At 41.0% G+C, this 22,439-nt stretch overlaps 1 protein-coding gene across 5 annotated transcripts in view; it reads right to left on the reverse strand.

Moving 5' to 3' along the window:
• mvb12bb (multivesicular body subunit 12Bb) overlaps positions 1 to 22,439 on the reverse strand; it is a 35,372-nt gene that overhangs the window by 11,871 nt on the left and 1,062 nt on the right. For all 5 annotated transcript variants that reach the window (XR_004844035.2, XM_035913076.2, XM_035913077.2 and 2 more), the window contains exons 2-7: positions 21,657 to 21,758; positions 13,862 to 13,957; positions 11,958 to 12,048; positions 10,777 to 10,906; positions 10,545 to 10,655; positions 4,353 to 4,402 (exon numbers count right to left, since the gene is read on the reverse strand). Coding sequence is in view for 4 of the 5 variants with exons in the window: in XM_035913076.2 (XP_035768969.2) it covers positions 4,353 to 4,402; positions 10,545 to 10,655; positions 10,777 to 10,906; positions 11,958 to 12,048; positions 13,862 to 13,957; positions 21,657 to 21,749 (571 nt within the window). In the remaining variant the exon portion in view is untranslated. The remainder of the gene's footprint in view (positions 1 to 4,352; positions 4,403 to 10,544; positions 10,656 to 10,776; positions 10,907 to 11,957; positions 12,049 to 13,861; positions 13,958 to 21,656; positions 21,759 to 22,439) is intronic.

Below are 22,439 nucleotides of genomic sequence, written 5' to 3' on the forward strand. Positions count from 1 at the left end.
AGAAAGCAATGAGGGATGAGACTCCAGAGTCCAGTCTGGCCTGCAAATGCAAAGCCATTTAAAGTCTCTTATTTGACTGTAATAAAGGTCCAAAAAATGCCCGAGGGCCTCAATGCTGGAGTCAAAAATTCCATTAGGATTTATACAGGATTGATCCTCAAATACTTAATGGCACCGTCGCACCAGGATCAATCATGTTTTGCTACTAAACCTGGATCGTCTAATTGAATAAAAGTGACTGAATGGCGTGAAAGCCTTTAATCCAGATGTGCTTTTTGACACTGAGTCGTACTCCACAACGTCTGACTATATCTACAACTGGAAATACTTGTTGTGCCTGTCATTTGTTTAAAAATAGAAACTGACACTTTCTGGAATAATGCAAAAAATGTGAAAACAACAAGATCTACATAACAAACCATCCGAACTTTATTCTAAATAGGAAGCAAAGCTTGATATGTGAGGAGAAAGCAACCTTTTTCAAGAGATTTGGATTTTGGATTTGGATTTTTTAACACAAAAAACATTATTTATTGCTATTATATTTTAGCACAGGATTTGCACCGTAGCATTTTGTGCCAGATCTTCGCTTCACGCGTGCAGTATCCACCCAAGACATGCTACCATGTCAATATGGAAAACGTACATATAGGTTAATATGAGCACATAAGCACTAAACTATATGCCATTCATTTATTATGAGGTAATCAGGTGCTTCTTTGTATCAAGACTTGCTAGCAGTAATTTGAGAATGTCTGTACAGGCATTAGATGTAAATACTACAGTTCTCCCTGTGAACTTTCCCTCTCTCTCTCTGTATGTTTTGCCTTTTGCTGACCAGGGGAATTAAGAAGCAAAACGTGGGTTTTAAGAGCGTTCCTTTCATGTCTTGATGCAAGCTTTGGCATTACTTCAGACATCAAGATCGGTTTCATAGAAATCCCATTCCATCTAAAGTAAAAGCTCGGCAGTAAATCTGCCCATACCTCCCCCATAACACTTCCATAAATGATTCATTCAGCTCAGTTTAGCTGATGCAAAACAGAATGTTAGTGAGTTGTGGATGGAGCCCGAGCTGCAAGTGGAGGACAAACCCAGCTGCTTAGCAATTTCATCAATCTTTGGAGAGAGAAAGGAGAAAGAAGCGAACGCTGTACACTAATAATAACTTTTGTGTCACTATCCAGAGGTCGTGTTTTTTAATCCCTCAGCCTAAAGAATTGTGTTATTCTAAAATATAACCCCAGCGGTGCAGAAGCAGTTGAGATCCATCATGGTTTGAGATAAGAGCCGGCTGATCTCCTCCCTCTGCACAGCCTCGCCCAGAACTACACAGGGAGATAAGATGGAACTTTTGTTTGAAACCTGATGAGAACCCTCTTAATGAAAGTGCTGCGCCAAAAATAATCTTTTTTCTCCATGTTAGTCAATCAAGAAATAGTGTAGTTGGTAGGGGGGGAAAAAGGAGAAAGAAAGTAATTTTGCATAATCAGTGAGCACCATCTGGAACAATTAACCAAATTCCACAGAACTCAGAGGATCAGTCATATTGGCTTATTAAAGATCCAGAATTATACAAGTAATAAATCCATGGAAAAACGAAGCGTACCCCTGCCTGTCACGACTATTTTAACTTCAAATACAGTGGAATACTTGATAAGGCTGAAAAGAGGAGATTAATATATGCAAATTATGTCGAGCATTTAAAAGCCCCCCAACAACTGTCTCGTTTTTTTTTTTCCTCTTCTTTTTTTTCTGTCTCTTATTACAGGGCTTTATGTTTTATTCATACACCAACTCACCTGTCATTTCATAAGCTATAATATTATGAGGGTATTATTAAACAGCATAAAGTGGAGCTTTAATTGGAAAGCTCCATTGCATTTTCCAATTATTTGCAGCAAATTAAAAGCAGATGCACATAGTTTAATAAGAATTCTAATATTGTTTCCTGAAAATCAAAAATCACTGTCATCCTGCCAAGATATTTTGCAAACCCAAGTTAATTTTCAGCTCCCTATTTTTTTTTCTCCCCCTCATCCTCCTCCTCCTCTGAAGGATGAACCTTCTCGTGTATGTTAATTGAAGTTCCCCTAATGGATAGGGAAATAATTGCTCTCCATATTATGTTAGATCAGGGCCAATGTCAGTATTTATTTTTGATTAATGCTATAGATATGTAAATGTATTACTTTTTATTACATTTACCTTTTTATCAGATGGATGCCTGCTGAATGCTATATATTGTCCAGCAGGTAATAAAGACAGACTGCGATGCAACGTGGTTTTATTTTAGAGTTTGGGGCTGCTTTTTTGTGTTTTTTTCAAAACATTTACATTTATTTATTTATTTATTTATTCTATCAGACATATGCTTTTTAGACAGATAGCTCGAATGCATGTATAATTACTTTTAAAAATATCCTGATTTTCTGCCAAGGTATGAATAAAAGACCTAATTGGCAAAGGGACTTGGCATGGATCAAAGCAACGGCGGTGGAAGAAAAGCAAACGGTTCGAGCTGCATTGAAAACTTGATAACTTTTCAAATGAGCTCCAACTGTCAAGCGAAAGAGGGCTGCAAAATAAATGTGAATTAGTTTTTAATATTCTGGTAATAAATGTCAAAGCTTCTGCACATCACATCTGTACATGATGTGACTGCAGATGACAGGTTTCCCAGACATGTTACCTCTCCTCCCCTCAACTCGCCTTTTTTTGTGTGTGTGCGCGCGCGCGTGTGTGTGTGTGTTGGGGTTTTTGTTTTGTTGGGAAGTGACGGAGGGTTTAATCAAGAAAGCAGGCAATTCATCAATCCTAAAGAAGGCGCCTGTACAACCCTGACAGAGCGCACATGGTTTTAGACCAACTCGAACCTGGCCAGCTGTCAGCCCACACACACGCAGGCGCGCATGCACCAGCGCACAAACACACACCGGGGCTACCGACATGCTAACAATTAACACAAATAGGCTGTCGGCTACGACCTCACACTTGGTCCGCGGGCCATCATATTGTTAATGAAGGGAAGGCGCGTCCTCTCACACTCGCAGTGTGACGCTCCGAGGCTGACGGGTACGCAGTCTCAAGTAATAAAGCGAGAAGCGTGTCAGGCTAACTCCATTATCAATTTTTCTTAAAAATCTCGCCAGCTCATAAAGAGGAGAAGGAAGGGGAGCGTGCACCTGCAAAGGACAGTTTTCTGGAGATAAATGGTGACTGCTGCCAGCGCCGTGTACAGTATGTGCAGGTTCCTTCGCTGTCACTCAAAACCCCGTCCCAGCGGAGGAATCCCACACCAAATGCCACAAACTGTTCAGCTGTGTGGTAACGTCTGCTCCTTCAGGGCCTTACTTGTCCTGACCATCTAAGAAAATGACTGTCATACACGCACAATGATGTATTAATCAGTAATTTTGTCAATGATACGCTCTTTGTCTCTTCTGTATTTCTTTTCCTTTTTTTTTGTTTGTTTGAACATCACTGGATTTAAATTCAGGGTCCTTAAAAGATAAATAAATTTAAAAAAAAAAAACTGAAATAAAATCAGTATCCTGAACTGCACATATCCACATGTCACATCATGTTTTTATATATTTAATAAGATGGGTGTAGCACGGCCATAGCCTGGGACTCTGCTGGAGCAGCAGGAGGATTCCTCACCACATGGTGTCTCTCTCCAGCTGGATAAAAACCTGCCTCATTCACCTCGTGTGGCTCACACACTCTTTTAGACTTGAGCGTCTCAGCCGGCTCTGACTCGGTGGTGCTTAGGCTGTCATAGTCTAAGCTCTGTTTCCTAATGAATTAGCCTTTTTTGTGTGTGTGTATGTGTGCGTGTGCGCGTGTTTTAGTCACGGAGCATTGTAACTGTTGTTGAGTTTCTCCTTGACAAAGCCAAAGGAATACCTCCAGTGCATGCAAAGGTGCATATGTAAGTATGGCATGTGACGGACCGTCTTTGACAGCTGTTAAATGTTCTCTTGAGCATAATGCCAAGCTCCTCCGGGAAGCCACGTTCTCTGAGACGAGCAAAGCTCTGTCCAGCATCCAGCAGTGAGAACATCTGAGACAGAGCATTTGTAGATCAAGTGCCATCGGAGCTGCTTTTCCATGTACAGACAGAAATTTGTGTTGTTTTTACAAACGGCAAAAACGACACAGAAAGCATTAAGCATTATATCAACTTTGACAGCAGTTTAACAGCATAGTGCATTCTGGGAAATATTCAAATATTCACTTCATGTAATTGTCTATAGTGACAGCATCATAAATAGCACTGACAAACACATTTGTGTGTGTCTGTTTGTGTGTGTGCGTGTCTGTGTGTGTGTGAGTGAGACACCTTTTACCTGTCATGGTGTAGAGTCCAGTGCCGTGACGCTCAGAGTAAATCCTCGAGCTGGAGAGAGAAAAAAAGCAACAATATTCAGTCACGTTACACACAAGAAAAATGCTTGTTAACTTTGTGTTTTGGAACACCTGTGCTCCCAAAGACATCCCTCGGGAATTCAAATATAATAAAGCAGGAAATTTATTTACGGATTAAAAGCATTAGAACTCCTCCAAAATACAAAGGGCTTTCTAAAATGTCCAAAGGCAAAACAGAGCACTGAAATAACAGGGTGAACTTGAAGAGGAGAAATGGTCGAAGTTAAACTGTGCCTCAGCTGCCCAGGGGCTCGAGCAGACCTTTAGCAGGGGTTTGGAGCAGGATCTTGTTAATTCTGGAGGAACTGAGAGATTCCATTATTCAAGGCAAGTCTGTTTTTTTCCCTCTTCTCTCCCTCTTTCATGGCCTTGTATTACAGAAAACAGCACAGAATGCACTTTGCGGGGAGTTGAAGTTAACAAACCATATAAGATTGAAATCCTCATCAATCAAGCTATCATGAATTACACCCTGTGACTCACCCCTACGGATCGATAAATCCACAGCAAGCAGTGGTGGTGCTGGTGGGGGGAATTCACAGCTTCAAGAGAGCTGCATAACATGACATGCTTTGTAGGTAAAGGGAGCAACGGTGGCATTATAAAACAAATGCTCTTATAACGATAATGCAAAGCAGTTGGCGATATCAATAAAAAAAAGGGGGAATTGCTTTCATTAGAGCACACGCGAGTTTGTTGTTAGAGACCACGAACAAGACAAGTCGCTTATAAAAGGAATCTGAATTATAACGCAGACAGGACAGATTCTGGGAGTGAGCAGGTGTGAAGCTGCAAATAACAAAGTGCGTTCTGCGTATTATGTACTGTTTTTGGTGTGTTTATGGGAAAAAACATAATCAATTTTTCACTGACGGAGAGTGTAAAACTTAAAAAAAAAAAATCAAGACTAGAGCCGGATCTGCACATTCTATTAGTACGTGCGCGAGTTGTGACTTGCAAAGACTCGTATCTACGGACGACATAAATAAATGCAATAATTTCCATCAAGAGCAATAAAACAAGACTCGTGACAGGCTGTGGTATTTATGAGCTGAAGCCTGCAACTCAGATTTATTTGCAATGAAAGGGTCGACTTTTTCTCCTCCTCATTTACATCAGCATTTGGCCATGTTAAATCCAGGCCAATGGTGAATTTTTAAAAGGTTGGCATCAATCTTGTGGGAACGATTGCCATATTCAAGGCAGACTTCTTTTACCCTGCAAAGGTTGATTCCACAGCTGAGGAGCTGAGGAAGAAAGGTGCGCGTCTCTCAAAGCACAGAGACGTCCCTCGGAGTGATAAAGTGGAGGCAAACGGTTTAAATGTCTTTTAAGGGATCGCAGTTTGTGGTGTTATATTAGCGCTCGGAGGAGACGCAGAGAGCAGGGAGCTCCGCATTGAGTCTGGCTATTTATCTGTGAACCTAAAAAGTGAATGTGGTACTCGTGGAAATCCCCACTAGGCTCGTGGAATACTGTTCCACAGGCAACCTCCAGGGTTTCTTTTCCCATCTGTTTGAAAAGCTCAAAACTGTCTCAGTCCAAATTGGTGATTTCTAAATACAATTTTAGGTGGATTGGAGAGGGTAACATATGGCAAATCAATTAGACAACTAATTCTTAAAACAAAACAGGAACAAAAAAAAACATGGCAAGTGCATTTGCTAATCAACAGCAGTGTTATGTTGGCCACAAGAGTTTTGACAACAATTAATCCTCATTTCAGGCAAGGAGAGCCATATTGACACATATTCCTAATTTGAATATTCAATTATAGTGCAGTTCCTCATCAAATTAGAGTAAAACTGGGAACGCGGCCTGATAGATTTACACAATTACAACGTGGATCAAGAGTATTATGTTCCCCGCGAAATCTGCCCGAGTTAAAATCAGTTAAAATAAGAAAGCAAACCAAAGCACAAAGGATTATTCGACAACATGAATTACGATTCAGTGGTGTTCATTTTTTGTTGTTACAAATAGCAAATGCGGAAAAGAGTTGTCTACTTAAAAAAAAAAAACAGGAGGAGAAGAGAAAGTGGAAGAGACAGTGGCGACAGACAGGCAGGTAGGTAAGATGAGAATGAGAGTAATATCACTGACTGAAGAGCCAGAGCTGCGATACAGAGAGCTGGAAGCTCTTGTTTTGACACACATCTAGCCTTTCCCGTGACAACATCTCCACACCTTCCTCTATGTGCCAACAGTGCTGCTTTGTGGGAGCTGCTTTCTCACCCATCATTATCCTCCTTTAAGTTCAGTGTCAGGTGTTGAAAAGAGAATCTCTTAGACTTTGGTGGCAAATCACCGAGTAGTCTCTGCCCATCAGATCTTAGCTGATCATTCGATCATTTCTGGCACCGCTCTGCATCCATTCGCTTGATCTCGGCTAGTTTTTGCAACTTTTTCCAAAACGTAGCAAAGTAATGAGTGAGATTGAGCCGGGAAGGATTGTTCTTCAACACTTCAGACAGGGGATCTGTCATGCGACACGCTGACAGTCACCGTGTCTCTTTCTCTCAAGAGTTGTGTGCAGTGGGAAGTCTTGGTTAACCAGCGTGCAATGAAAGCTGATACAATAATCGTGCGGAGCAGCAGCAACGCGTGGAGTGTCACAGGTAGAAGACTGTGCAATCCTAAATGTATTGATACGCGTGCCATTTCTGACACTGATGACTATCGAGCCTTCAGGTGTTAAAGGGAAAAAAAACTCTGAAATGGAAGAAAAAGAGACTTTGCCTTGACATTTTTATCACTGCACAGATTGATTTAAAAAGTGTCAGTGTGTACAGTGGCCCATTATTTTAAGAGAAATGTCAAAAACCTTGATTCTGAGTGAGGCAAAAGAAATTGCAATGTTAGAATAAGGCTAATTTATGCTAGCAGTCACTGCAGAGGTCAGATACCAGCTTCAACAATGACAGTTTTATCAGGAGAACAAATGGCAGCGTTGGTCAGGAGGAGGAAGCAGGGAGATACTTTACTGGCCACATTAAAAGGCTGACCGGATGGTGCTGTTTTTTTCCCCCTAACATTATAAAGTCAGGGACTTGCTGATACGGTCAGTCTTGACAGAGAACAAGCTGAAGTGGTTGACATCAACCTGCTGCTATGAATGGAATCAGAACACCGTCTCGGGTTGAGACGCTTCAGACAAACCTGATAAAGAGACGTTAAGCACACAGTGTTTAAACGTATTTGCGCAGCAGACGGCTCAGCGGGCCTCCTCCCTATAACTTTTAGTTGCTCAATATGGCACAACAGCCTGAGCCAGTGAGAAACAACCATTTCAGCTTTACTGTTTATCCATAATTTTAACTACTAAACTGCATGAGGAAAATAAATTATTGCATTACAAATCCCCAACATTCCTTTTTGCAGTTTTACAAGCACCTGCTAGAGTCTTGCATTCCTCTAGAAGCAGAGCTTCTTTAAGGCACCAAGGACGTTTTCTGAACTCGTTAGAGCAGCGTCCTCTGATTTTGCACCTGGGTCACTAAATAAAGTTCAAACTCACTAAATCAGAATACTTTTGTCTCCCTGAGAGAATTCAGAGCTCTTATAAAAACTGTGCAACTGCTGTTCACTTTATGGTTTGTGTTACGTTACTTGTTGAGTTCCTTTGTGTGCTTATGTTGTCATTTTTATGGTGTCCTCTCTATGACAGATCTCACTAGAAACAGAGATTTTAATCTCAAGGTTCCTAATGCTTAAATGAAAGTTGAATTAAAAAAATCGGACTTGTTTAGGACTTTCCTTCACGCTGAATAGAAAGTAGATCACATTTTAACACCTGTCTGATTAACATAAAACCTGAAATATGATGAAAAAGCATTTCTTTTTTTATTATCTGTAGCACTTCACAGTAGTCAATAACAATTTTTATTATAATGTATGAATTTAATGCCACCTGGACACAGCAAACAAGCCAGAAGTCCAATGAATAATTTCAGCCCCAGTCTTTTTTTTAGGTTTTGCAACCCCAGTCACACAGGGTGAGGCAATTTTCATGGCTGTTTCCTTTATACTGATAATTTTATAAACTAATTATAAAAGAGACTCATTACAATAATCCTGAAGGTAAATAATTACTTGAAGCCATAATTCTAGTATAAACTTCCCTATACTGTGCTTAGCAGTAGGTTAAAATAGGTCTGATGGCGCTGACTGAACCTCTGAGTCACGCCAAAGGAAAGCCCTCACCGGGCTCATTATTTCACACAGAAACCACTTATAACGAGCATTAGTGCCCACGAAACAAAAGCTAAAGTGTTTTAAGATTTTTGCAAATTCAATTTCGGACTCTTAAAGCGAAACCGAAACTTCTCAGCCCCTGCGTTTTACAGCTGACAAAAACGATACAAAAGCAATTTAAATATAACACCTTGGCCTCGACGCAGTAACTGCGCGTGTCCCGTAATGATGCAACGCTCTGCAGTTACTGCAGCTCTGTTTCCGCCGAAAAAACCTGATTTGCGGTTTACGTTTGTATACAACCCTAACGAGCTCTCGCCGCCCGAGGCAACGTAACATTTGAGAGGGATCACTGCAGCTTTCAAAATTATAAGGGTCATTAAAAATTTATACATTATTGACTGTATTTAAAACATCTTTTCCACTGACTGTAAAGAGCACTTAAATTTAAGAGGTGCTATTCTCCAACGGCCATAAAGTTGTAATAGATAGCCCGAAGGAGGCGTGAAGGAGAGAATTTTCTCTTGCTGAATATGAATAAAGTATAGTGGGGTAACACTGCACAGACAGTTACACTGTGTTACTGTACTTCTTCAGGGAATCGGTGCTTGTTGAGGAGCTGTTTATAAATCACTGTGTCAAACTATCTTATCTGTGACTTAAAAAAAATTACAGAACTATTTATGGCTCTATGTATGGCTGTCTGAAGTACATGTAAGAACTGCCACTGTATAAATTGCCCACAGTTTCGTCCTTATGCGTCGGTGCATTACGGATGGAAATACTCTCAAAAGAAGAGTCTGACTGTGGAATGAATTTTAATGTTAACACAAAAACAGCGGCCTGTGATCTCAGCAGGCATCGAGAGTAAGGGGGGGGGGGGGGGCAGTGGGTGTGTGAGTCGCTTCGAGGTACAATTTATTCCAACCTCTGTGCCTCACCAACTTGAAAGTGGGCTTCAAAAGAACTGAGGATTACCGGCAAGAGAGCTGTGAAGGCGCACGTGGGCCCAAGCACTCGATCTAACTTTATCACATCAAAGATTATTGACCATCGGCTTCCAAAATATGGACGATTCACAAAACTCCACGCGGTCTGAACCTGGGGTTTTGAATCCACAGCCTTCCAGTTTTAATGGTTCTCACCCCACTGCACAGCCACGGCGAACAGAAGCTCTGTTTTGAATACTCCTGCTGGTGACTTCCACCGCTCTGGCCTGCTGGAGCTTTTACTCAGCCCGGCACAGGATGGCAGAACGTAGCACTTCAAGCTGGCAAAGACGTCAGATCGCTGTGCCAAGCTTCGCCCTCCACAGCACCGCCACACCAAAGGAGTCTCGATTGTTTATTTACAATTTGCTGTGGAAATCCCCAGCTCTTCATTGCGATAAATAATTGAGCTGTTTGCTCTGGACACAGTACAAAGGTTTGCTCCGTTCACTCGAAGGCCCGAGGCAGAGGAAGCCGGAGCAGCATGAGCAGAGGCGGGGACACACGAATACCAGCGTGGAGGAGATCTTGGTGCTCTCCCTTCCTCTGCAGCTGTCGCTCCCTCTCCGGGCTACATCTCCTCCTTTTTTTGTCTGCAAACTACAACCCTCTTGTCACCGCAGTCGGAGGAGCGACCTCCCTCTGCCTCCTGGGACACTACACAAATAGCAGGAGTTTAGCCCTCATTGAACTTCTGTTCTTGTTCAGGGGTTCCTGTCTAGTTAGCCCCGTCTATCCAGTTCACCCTCGCTACCTTGTTGTCCAGCAGCAACCTTTACAGCAGATTGCCCGGGAGTGATCAATTGCTCGTGTCTTTGTTGGCGTACAAGAGGCACAGGAGCGTAACAAAAGCACAGGAAATGAAAAGTAAGGCAAGGAGGAAAAGTTAAAACCCGAGACGCACAGCTGAATATTGTGGCGGGGTGTTACCTCGCTGTGCCGGGTCGGGCGTCGCTTTCAACCCTGCCGGACGTGACTCTAGACGGCTGATGCTGGCGAACATCTCCCAACCGATACCATATTCCCATGTTGTTTAGTTCGCTGTGTACGAATGAAAAAAAGCCACACAACAGCTTGGTTAGCAGTTTTACCTGCAAATGGCAAAATGAGAAAAGTTACAAAACTTGACGATTTCATTCATTCCCGCTGTCAAATAGCTCACCCTACACAGGTGTAGTTAACAAGATGGGTCTTGGACTTTGCCGTGATCTGGATGTCACATACAGCTGTCTTCGCATCCTCACGAGGGCTCATTTTCACACACAGCCTCCTCTTCCTCATTGCAGCTTCCTCTGATGAGTCAAGTAAATATGAGGATGTCAGAGAGAAATTGTTAGTTGATTATTCAGTTCTGTTTTCTCCCCAGTTTGGGGCTAAAGAAAAGGAAAAAAAAACCTGTCGACAGTTTGAGCCTCTAGGAAAAAATATATATTCACAAATCCCATTTATGCTTTGCTATTTAGTCATTACCATCCTCCGAATAAAAGATGAGCTAATATCAGTTTGTGGGTGACTTGCTGTGCTCAAAGGGGAAATGAGTGGACACTGGAAAGCCACAAAATTCACATGTGTTATTATCATTTTTATCGCTTTAGTAGGTAAAATGACAGAACTAAGTGAATCCTCCATCAGCTTTAGAGCACAACGGGGATTTAAACTCAATATTCTAGATAGAAACTCATACATAATGTCACATGTATACATTAAACATGGATTCACATAAAGTAATAAAACATTAAATTACAACATAGCCAAACAAAACATAATCTCTTTTCTTCATTCTGGCAAAAAGAAAAAAGAAAAAAAAACACATTGCCATGCTTTCCCTATATTGCATCTGTGCCTTGCTCATTTATTTCCCCAGCAACACTAGAAAGTGCAGTGTAAATGCAATGATAATAAAAATAATAAACAAGCTGTCCTCACTCCCCACACCAAAATATTATTACATTTCCACAGCGTGGATAGTGAGGGGGAAATACGTAGCACTCAAAAAGCACTAAAGCATTGGGGAATGCATTTCATTAATATTAGATAACCCCCATCCACTCGTCCTCTCCCCAAATAAATACATAAATAAGGCCCTCATAAAGAAAAGCACAGCTCCAGCTGAGATAAACAATGACTCATGATTCTCTTCTCTTGTACCTCCAGGGCAAAATGTTTATTTTATTCCCACAGCCTGCCATAAATTAAGCTAACCTGCACCCATAAAACATTCACTATCTCAAGCAAAGCTGCCCCTGAGGACCTCGGCATAAGCTGGTCGGAGAGTGGTGGGGGAAAAAAAAACAAGCAAGAGGAAGGGAGCGAGCCTGTGGTCGGTATTGACTGTTTACCTACTTGTGTCCATTGTTTCTTGCATTGGTGTGAACGACTCTGGCAGGGCGTCTTTAATATCAGTCAGCTTCATGTCCACGACAACATCGGGCCCCTGCACGAATGACAGCGCGGAGGCAGCAACTTTTAAAAATAATATATGCAAATGCAACTTTGGAAAGGACAGAGAGCAAGAATGAGAAAAAGGTTAGTCATTTTTTAGGTTGCTCAGGGAGGAAAATGTAGAGATAATAGACTCAATGATTTACTAAAAGCTCAAGAAGTCTCTAAAGAGAATGGTTGACAAAATAGCTCACGTAATTACTCTCTAATAGCTTTTTCTGGAGTGAGAGAATGCATGTGTGAACTTGTAATCATTCTCAACCTTTTGGCGAGAAGCTATGGGGTGATGGGAGACAGAGCAGGCAGTCTGATCAACAGAATGGGACTAGTTAAAAATAATCACGGACTGTGTAGCTGACATTTTCAAGCATGACTCTTCCCTGTCTCCCATTACATTTTCATTTTTTGCCATAATAAATTGCAATAATACACAGCGGCAGTAGAGAGTGGGGCGAGCCAGGCGTGACTTGATGCGTCCGAAAAGCCTGGATTCCACTGCCACTGTTGCCCGACAGTCATTACCATTAGAGATATTTTTTATTCATAGTTTTTACACTGACGTAAGGAGGAATATGGATGAATGTTATTACTATGCATGAAACCTTTTTTTTTTAGTGTTTCCCCCCCTTTTTTTTCCGGGGAGAATTTTTCCTTCGCAACCTGACAAAGGGGGCTATCTACCTTCAACCTAGAGTATGATAAATCACAAACTATTTACTTCTCCCCACATAATACAGGGGCTAATTCTACAGAATCTGTTTTTGTCATAGACAATTACAGTGGGAGCTCCATTGACTGGCAGACAAAATAGCCTTTGTTGATGGCTCTGTCATGTTTTATTTGCGTCAAAGTCTTCAAAACAATGTGGACACGCATTTTAAGATAATATACAGGAACTAGGGGAAGGCCATTTGTATGCTATATACTAAACCGAGGGCCAGATTGAGCTCCGGCACGAGGCAGCCGCTGCCAGGTTGCCTGACTTTAAGGGGGATGCCGAAAAAGAATCGGACTCGATTAAGTCCTAAAATTGAGCTGATGCAAAGTAATAACAAAAATGCAGGTTTTGTTTACTGCCTGCACCGTCCACCTGCAACCCACGGAAACTTAATTAATAGACGACCAATAGTAAGCTGTATGCGCTGAGGTTAGACAGGTTGATTATCCTGGCAATGTAAGCAGGTGTATTTATGGCCACAGAGCAGCTGACAGCCAAGCAGAAACACATCAGCTGTAGGCTGCAGGCAGGAGAGGAGTCAAAAAAATGCCCCAACAGCATTATGAGAAATACAATGCAAAGATCATTTCAGTCACAGAGGAGTCGTGGCTACTCAAATCAGGAGCTCTCTCTCTGTAAATATATATATATATCCTACAGCATTTTCTCTTGCATAAATAGGAGGCATTTTGTGATTCAAATGCTATATGTACATAAGCTTTGGTAACCATGGCTGCTGCTGATCAGATAAATTGGAATAGTTAAAATACAGCTCATTGCTATTTCATGAATAAACATAAATAATATCTTCGAGGGCCACCAACATGAAAAATACCTCTTCCAGGTATTATCCATCCAGAATATGCATGCATATCCATTTTATTGAAAACTTTAAAACTGCACTACCAGTCCTGGCTTTTTTAAAGTGGGACTTTGACTCATACAAACACAAGGCCTATTAAGATATTCTGGCAGCAAAAAGTGAGCTAATGACCATTGGCATACAACAATCAAAAAAGAAGGTGCAGCAGATGAGGAGCTAGTGCAGAGCGCATAGGAAAAGGGAGAAGTTTACATTCACGCTTACAGTTTTCCTGGTGAAACAGAGGTAGCGAGTGACCTTGGATTTGAATAAGCCGTCCTTCCTCAGGTCGGCGTCAGAGCCATCTGTTGTTTGTGCAACCTACGTGGAAAAAAATAAGGGGAAAAAAACAAGGAGAGAGAAAACATGCAGGAGGTGGGATAAAGTTAATGTATGTATGCCATGAGCGTGCTGCTTTTGCCTCTTCCTTTGCATACTAGCCTTAATTAACGCTTGCCTACACTACTGCTCCATCTCATTAGTGCTCTGCGTGGGTAAAGGAGTCTTAGCCTCCAAAAAGGTGGCTAAAAATATCATCTCTTGGGACTGGGCTGATTAAAGATGCCCTGACAAGGATCTGCTCTAATAAGGGAGGCAAACTTCAACGTGGGAAAGCAGGGAATATATTTATGGTAAATGTGGAATGTATCTTTTTTAAAAAAAAAATAAACCTTCTGTAATGTATCCAGAGTGAAGACGTGGGTAAACTGAGACTGAGACACTGCGCACACAGCACGAGTAGTTTTACTTTATTTAAGGAGACAGCTTTTTCTAAGAATAAATTACAAAGAATTTAAAGTCTGATTTCAAAGACCCGAGCCGCTTGCCCTTGTACAACAGGCTCATTCATAGTTGTAAACAAGCAGTAGAGTCAGTAAAAAAAAGAGAGATTGCATCAAATTGACAGCATGTGGGTACCACAAGTCAACCTCAAGGTCCTATACTGCATTGCTATGTAAATTTAGGTATGCAGGGCAGAGTGATAAAGCAAAATATAACCTGCAAACTGCATCGCAGAGACTCTTCCATCGTTCGAGCAAACATGCTTGGCTGAAGCGTCATGTTCCATTGGCTATCATGTGAGAATAACCTAAATAACTGCCAGAGTTATTTTCTAAAGGGATCCTTTACAAAGAAGAGTCAATCTAATGAGGTTCATTCAAATGAAGAAGTCATAGATCTCTGCACCCACCCACACACATTACCCCCTTGACAATAATGATGAATGACCCCGGTGACTGGTTGAGGGGGGGGGACATGGTATGGGGAGATTCATGCAAAACCACCACTGACTAGATGGGATGAGAGCAGAGGCTAGAGTGGGGAACAGAGACAGATAGTAGGATGAGGAGAGAGAAAGAAGAGAAGATGAGCAGAGAGAGGGATTGCAGGGCCTCTCCACAGCACTTCCATGAAAGGTCCCAGAAGGAGCCAATACATCACCAGCCTCCCTTACTTCCTTACAAGACAACCCGTCTTGGCCACCTTTTTCCAGGTCAGTAGCCAGCGCATCCTGTCAGCGTAAACAAAGGGCTCGCTTTGTGAAACCCAAAGTCAAGTTGAGGAGTAACGAGGGCACGGTCCTCTGAGGAGGCACCTCAGGCATCATCCTGCCACAGCCGCCGGCAGCAAGAACGCGACGCAGCTTGAATTTGAAACGCCAACCGCTGAGCCACGGCAGCAAAAGCATGTGTAAACTTGTAGTGGATCTTGTCTAATACATACACGAGTGCCACTGTATGGCGCCGTCATTACACAGACTTCAATGAGAAGAATGTCACCTGTCTGATAAGAGATATCACACCTCTGATATTGAAATATGGTCGTGTCATTTGATTTAAAATGCAATGTCAGATTCAACTACTGCTTCTTAAAAGCTTATGCTCGCAGTGATCTGAAAGCCCACCGATGAAACAAGTCTTTAGGGGGTATTGAATATTCCTATGAAGCATCTCTGGAGACAGACATAAGCAGCAAGATGCCATGAAGCACTGAGAGACACAGCTGTGAATACAGATATAAAGGCATAAAATCAAAACTCTCTGGAGAGTAAAACCAGGTGAAGAGAAAATATACGAGGCACAGGGAAACAAAGAAAAACACAGAAGCTGAGAAGTATTTCAGATCTTATTTTTAAATAAATCAGCTTCTGACAATATATTAAAAAAAACACACACACACTGTGGCTATTTACAGGTTTTTAACTTTATTTGGGGGGTCTGTAAAATAGCGTAAAAGCGCACACATTTTAATGATTAAAAATAACCATTAAGTTCCTGTTGCTTTGAGGCCCACCTTATTAACAGACCCGTGACAGCTGGACAGACTAAATGAGGAGTAGATCAAGTACTTAAAATATGTGTGTGAGTATGCACAGTACTCTCATACAACACCAAAATGACTTCCATCATTACAATTTATTCCTCTGATAAAGCCTTTATAAGCTATGTTTGCTGTTCTGTTTGTCTGCCTGTCATTAGGAGCATGGAAAAAACTACCAAGAAAACCTGAGAAGTAGAGCACATGGGTACACATGGGTGCCCTTTAAATTTGGGCCATTTTAAAGAAAAATCACTTTCTTCAAAACGGCTGAATACAGCATTTGCCTTGGTAGAGTTTTTGCCCCTTAAATCCCCTTGTCTGTGTGTGTGTGTGTGTGTATAATATAATAATATATATAAGGGTAGGCTAATGAAAATCCAGTTGAGTGACACAAAAACATAATGACCCACACCCAGTCCTTGTTTATTGGTTTGCATTTACAATTTAACACTTATCCTTATTGTCCTTCAATATTCCAGTTCTGACATTGCTCTGTGAGCATACGCCACAGACAGATAGATTTAGCTGTATCTACATGGTAGTTATAGTGGCTGTCCTGCTGGCAGCTTGAGCTTGGACACAACAACAAATTTCCTCTTTGGGGACACTAAAGCATAAAGTATAGTAAAACTACAGTGACATGATCCATTTGTTTCTTAAGTCCTATTTTGAAGCTTTGAGATACAACTTTCAGGTGCAATGCAACAAACTGGAAGTTGTGAAGGGGGCGGGTCTGACTATGAAGCCACCCATTGGCTAATGGCAAGTTGTTAGCCAATGGTTCAATGGGTGAACCCCAGATAATCCTCTCTGAAACAGTATGACCAAGATTTTAAAAAACATATTTTGTATAGACATATTCCAATACACAGCCCAATATTTCAGTTGGAAGTAAGGCTGCCACAAACGATTATTTTGATAGTCGACTAGTCACCGATTATTTTTGCGATTAGTCGAATAATCAGATCATGCATCCATTGGACATAAAGCGTACAGCTTATTGCACCAGCATGCATCTGATCTATCATTATCTTACAGCTTTAAGTGTTTAAGGTATGTGCTAACTAAAAATAAAGACAAGATGATAGTTTAATAAATTTTAATGAAATTTGCAGATTGTTTCGGTGGAGTTTAATAAACTCAGCCATCTGCTCCTTGCTATCTAAAATATAACAGGACACCGGAGTATATTCTGTGTAAAAACTATACCTTTAATCTCAGCCAAACTGATTTACTCAGTAACAAATAAAATACAAAAAAAGCCAAACAATTTTTAAGTTATCTAAGTGACTTATATATCAAGTTTAACCTGAGTAGGGAAAGACGGCGGTGGGTTTTAAAACGATTTGCCGGGAGTCCGGTGTTCTCACCGGCTCTAGTGAGCCTAGAACCCCGGCTCGCTATTGAGCTGGTGGGTAACAGACGTCTCCGAAAACGTTGGATCGCTTTTGAAAATATGTGGTGTCTTAAACTGACATGTGATAAACTGAGCAGATATTTGAGGTTTACACAGCTACATTCTCGCCTGAAAAAATGTTAAACGTTTATTTTGTGACCCAGAAAGAGTAATAAGAGTAATATTAAAACTAACTAGCTGCCGCCATTGTTGGAAACTGTGCAGGGCCTGAATTTGGACACACAGCTACGATACCGGACACTGCTTCTTCTTCTTCGGGGTTTAACGGCAGCTGGCATCCTTGTACATGCAGTGCTACCATCTTCTGTTTCAGTCCGTTATTACACTTCTAAATCCAACTTCTTATTCCTGCGTCTTTTGGGATCTTACAAAGCTTCAAACAACGCGTCAACTATTAAATTAGGCGTCGGCGATTTTAATAGTCGACGTAATCGTGATTAGTCGACTAATCGTGGCAGCCCTAGTTGGAAGCAATGTCCATCATTACTATCTATGTCATACACCCAATAATTTGCTAATGCAAAGGATTTTCCTATTATTCAAGGAATAATAGGAAAACAGTTAACACTGGCGCCTCACAGCAACAAGGTCCTGAGTGTGACTCCACTATCTGGCTGGGGCCTTTCAGTGTGGAGTGTGGAGTACTCTCTGGGTACTCCAGCTTCCTCCCACAATTCAAAGACATGCAGTTAGTGGGGTTAGGTTAATTGATTATTCTAAAATTGCCCATAGGTGTGAATGTGAGTGTGAATGGTTGTCTGTCTCTAAGTGTTAGCCCTGCAATAGAGTCGCCCTGTGACAGCTGGGATAGGCTCCAGCCCCCCATCACCTTGATAAGGATAAGAGGATGGATAAGACGTATTCACTCTTTCTTACAATGCCTAAATGTTTTGTTCATGGCTGAAAAAATTTACAGATAGAGAAGGAGCATTAACAAGTACATAATAATGATGTGGTGCAGCTGCATACTGTTTGCTTGAGGCTGTGTTCAACTAGCCACTAGGTGGCCATTATGCAAATATGAAGGGATGTAGACAAGCCATGCAAGAAACCCTGTTTTCCTAACAAGACATTTTGGACAGAGAATAACTTTTCTGGATGACCTTTGAACTTTGCAGGCGTTTGACAAGCACAAAAATAGTTTATGACAGAAAAAGAGGTGAAACCCAAAAAGCATAATATGTGTACTTTAAAGAACTAAAGTCACTTTGAAATCTACTTGACTTTCTTGTTGAGATTCAGCGTGTGTGTTAAAAGTGGGTGCTAAAGCGTGCGAGCAATTAGTTTAGCTGAAAGCAGAGCGGAAGAAGCTAGCTGCCATAGCTCCTTTGCAACCCATGAACAGAGCATGAGTGAGCAAGAGTCTACTCAGTGCGTTTGATGTTAGGTGGCTGCTGGTGCTTTAGCAAAGCTCCTGATCCCAGTGGAACAGTGTTTGATCTGGGCCTGCGCTCTCTCGTGTTGGAACAACCTGCTCAAGTTCAGAGATGTGAGCGTACGGTATCAGAGAGCAAAAGAGTTAATCAGCTCTTTGATCTGCTTTATAAAGTATATGGAAAGTATGGTGAACAATCCGTATTAAGGAGGTATTTGAAAAGATTTCTTATATGAAAGGAAAAGAAAAATCAATACAGCTAATATCCTGAGACTTTCCCTCCTCAGTGGTGCATTAGTACACTGATACCAACTGCAGATATTTTTGTTTGTATTTCAAGTCTGCAAGTGAAAGACCACATAGTGATGTTCGAAAAGATATTCTTGAAGATGAGACAAACGCATTTGAAATAGATCCTATGAGCCTGAAAGACCTTGAATCTTATCTTGGAGGATGACTTGCACGTAACTTTTTATTCTTTATGCTCTAATCTTGAATCATAACTTTTTAAATTTGACTTAAAAATTTGACAATAAAACCCTCTTAAAGGTTGTACTGCAGTCCTTCTTTTCTACAAACAAGTATCTTACTCTATCAGAAGCTACCATCTCAAATAGAGGAAGTCATCAGATTTATTAGGCAGCCAAAGTTTGTGGGTGATCCACTAACAACACACTAATGCATAAAACCAACCACAGCCAGTTTAGTGACCAACGCAGGTCACAAAGCGCAGCTATGAGGTAGTTTAAAATAATCTACTAGCAACATCCCTGCAGCTAAGCACTGATAACTTGACACAACTAGGAGTCGACAGCCAACATCTGGCACATTGGGAAGGCTGTACATAGGCACAATACTTTACATAAACTACATCCTAATAACAGCATGCTAACAAGCTTACAACAGTGCATTTAAGGTTAACAATATCAAATTTCTCATATTTAGCAACTGCCATGTTGCTAAACACCATTTTAGTTCATTCTGGCAGCTGACCATTTCAACGCAAAGTGCAGCTGAGGCTGATTGGAGCATACACATTGTGATTAAGATTTATTTATTATGATACCCTTGCAACAGATCAATAGCATTAAGCTATGGCTCCAAGTGTAGCAATTCACACATTTGGGCATCTTTTATAAAAGCCTGCCAAATCCAACATGCAGAATTACACACTATGGTGACCCTTTGTGACAAGGGAGCAGCCCAAAGTAGCTCAGATGCTAACATTATCATTTGAAACTAAAGTAGTAACCTACTAAGTTTGGTTAATTAGTTCTACTAGCATGTTTTCATGCAGTAACAACATTTCCTGCAAAAACAGAGTGAAATCAGATTTATATTTATTTTAAAAATATTCGTTTTTAATTTTGCCCTTCTCGTCTACCACCCTCTGGAACATACACAGTGTTTGCGCACACAGCGTAAGGTGCAGTGGACTGGTAGAGAATGAAATCTGATTTCCCTGTGTTTGTTACTGTGTTGCGTGTACGCAGTTTCCGTGCCGATGGCTCCTTTCTGATGCCAACCCACCATCATCTGCTCGATAGGAACAAGCTGAGTGTGTTGGGTGGAGCAGGAAGAGATAAAAACAGGGGGAAGAGGGAGGCTTTGGGGGCCTAATGAAAACAAAAGAAGCTTGAATAGGAAGAAGGGAAGAGGAAGAGAGATCTGCCCTTGAGCTTGTTTCGTGCTTTGATAAACTTGTGCACTATCTTCTCTTTTTTTACCCTTTAAACTAACTTACAAAAAAAAAAATCTAATTAAGCAGCCTACCCTGCACTACTTCACATTTCTGTTAATGGTGAAGACGCTGTGAGACTTGAATATAAAGAAAACATGAGGACAAAGTTAAATTATAAGGGGATAAACCTAACATCATTAAACCTTTGCCTCTGGTGTGTCTACAACACTGGTGGCAACCAACGATGGCAATCCGTCTAATCATCAAAGTAAACTTTATGAATAAGTCATCTAGCAGATCTTACAAAAACACCTTGAAAGGGTGCCAACAGCCTGGGTGTGCATTATGCTACACAATCATTTTCAACTGTTACATGTGCAACTCAGTAAAGAAAGCAAAATAAATCTTATTAGATCTCCAATTATGACAACAATCACTGATTAACTATTTGGATTCTGGTCCTATCACAAAAAACACTTTAAAATGTTAAATGCATCATCAGGGCAAAAAAGTGCTTTTTTACTGAACCTGTGATTTTTAAAAGAAATAAAATAAAGTGCAGACTTGCTCTCAGCCTGTTTTAGCAAACGCATATGTAATGAAATATGAAATATGAGCCACCTTGCTCTCGAGTTATTATGTTCACAAATTTAGGTGTCCACTTCACCTGGCCACCCACCCACCTACCCAGCATGATAATGACGATACCCCATCAGCCTTTGATGGGGTAAAAATCATCAGAACCTTAACGGGTGTGGTACAAAAAACAGTTACAGTTACTGTAAGTAATTATAGCCATCATAATAACTATATGGGGTTACCACTGACAAAAGTGGCTAGGTGTCACCTCTGCTAATTTGACTCAGAACTGGATCTATCTACTGTATTTTTATCGTTGGCGCCTTTTTGGATCATTTTTAATTAGACTGGTTTTGTGTATGTTAATTATATGAACAGCCATAAAAATAGTCAATTTTTGGTGAATGACTTCTTTACTTGGAACTAATTAGCGAATATCTGGACATCTGAAAACTATGGATACAGCTTAATAACCAGGCTTGCCAGCATAAGCTGATAACAATCCACCCTCTCATCCATGTATGGTTTACATCATGGTGGCAGGCAAAATGCTAACACTGAACCTCCAGAATGCAATTGGTGATTTCATGGTGTACTGAGGACAGGTTTTATATATAAAACCTGTGCTCAGGATGTTTGTACTCACAACATAGTAGCCATCAGGGGCCTTGCTGGGTGAAGACACTACTCCAACTGCAGTGATGGGGTCTATGGGAAACTGGCTGCTGACTTCAGACATGTCGAAGCTCTGTTAGAAAAGCAGAAGAGTACCTTTACAATTGCTACAATTGGTATCAACAGTTCTTTCTGCAGAGGTGAAACACACACATACACACACACGCGCGCGTGTGTGTGTGTATGTGTGTGTTTCACCTCTGGCAGTCATTACACAGAAGATGCACACAGACTTTCTTGGCTAAAATGGCCACAATATTGACTTCTTGATGAGGCTTATTAGGATCTAGAAGAAAAAGTGTCCGCCTAATCCAGGATCAAATGACAAGTGAGACCAGTGACAAAACAGCATTTGGAGACTACCCAATGACTTCACCAAATCACAAATTAGGGGGAGTGATCACATATTTTCAAGGAAGTCCCAATCAATTGCTATCTATTCCTGTCTAAGGGAATTTTTTTCTAATGGGTATGCAAGCCTCTTACAGGGTAAGTGGCTTTACAAAAGGTTCCCTTGCGCAATTTTATTAGATTAGGTTTAAAACATTCTTGTACTAACTGACAAAGTTGCTGCATTCAATCTTGATATTTAGAAAATCTATTGCAATTAAGCTGATCAAATTAGGGGTTTTACTCCAGAAAACAGCTGTCTCTTTAACAAATGCTAGATAGCTGTACTTATTCAAATGAAACAGGATAGCAAATTAGCTAATAGATTGAAGAATCTCTTTGTAACATTCATTTGTTTAAAATG

Source organism: Neolamprologus brichardi, chromosome 12, assembly GCF_056152115.1.
Source record: "Neolamprologus brichardi isolate AB-2024 chromosome 12, ASM5615211v1, whole genome shotgun sequence".
Classification (NCBI taxonomy): Eukaryota; Metazoa; Chordata; class Actinopteri; order Cichliformes; family Cichlidae; genus Neolamprologus; species Neolamprologus brichardi.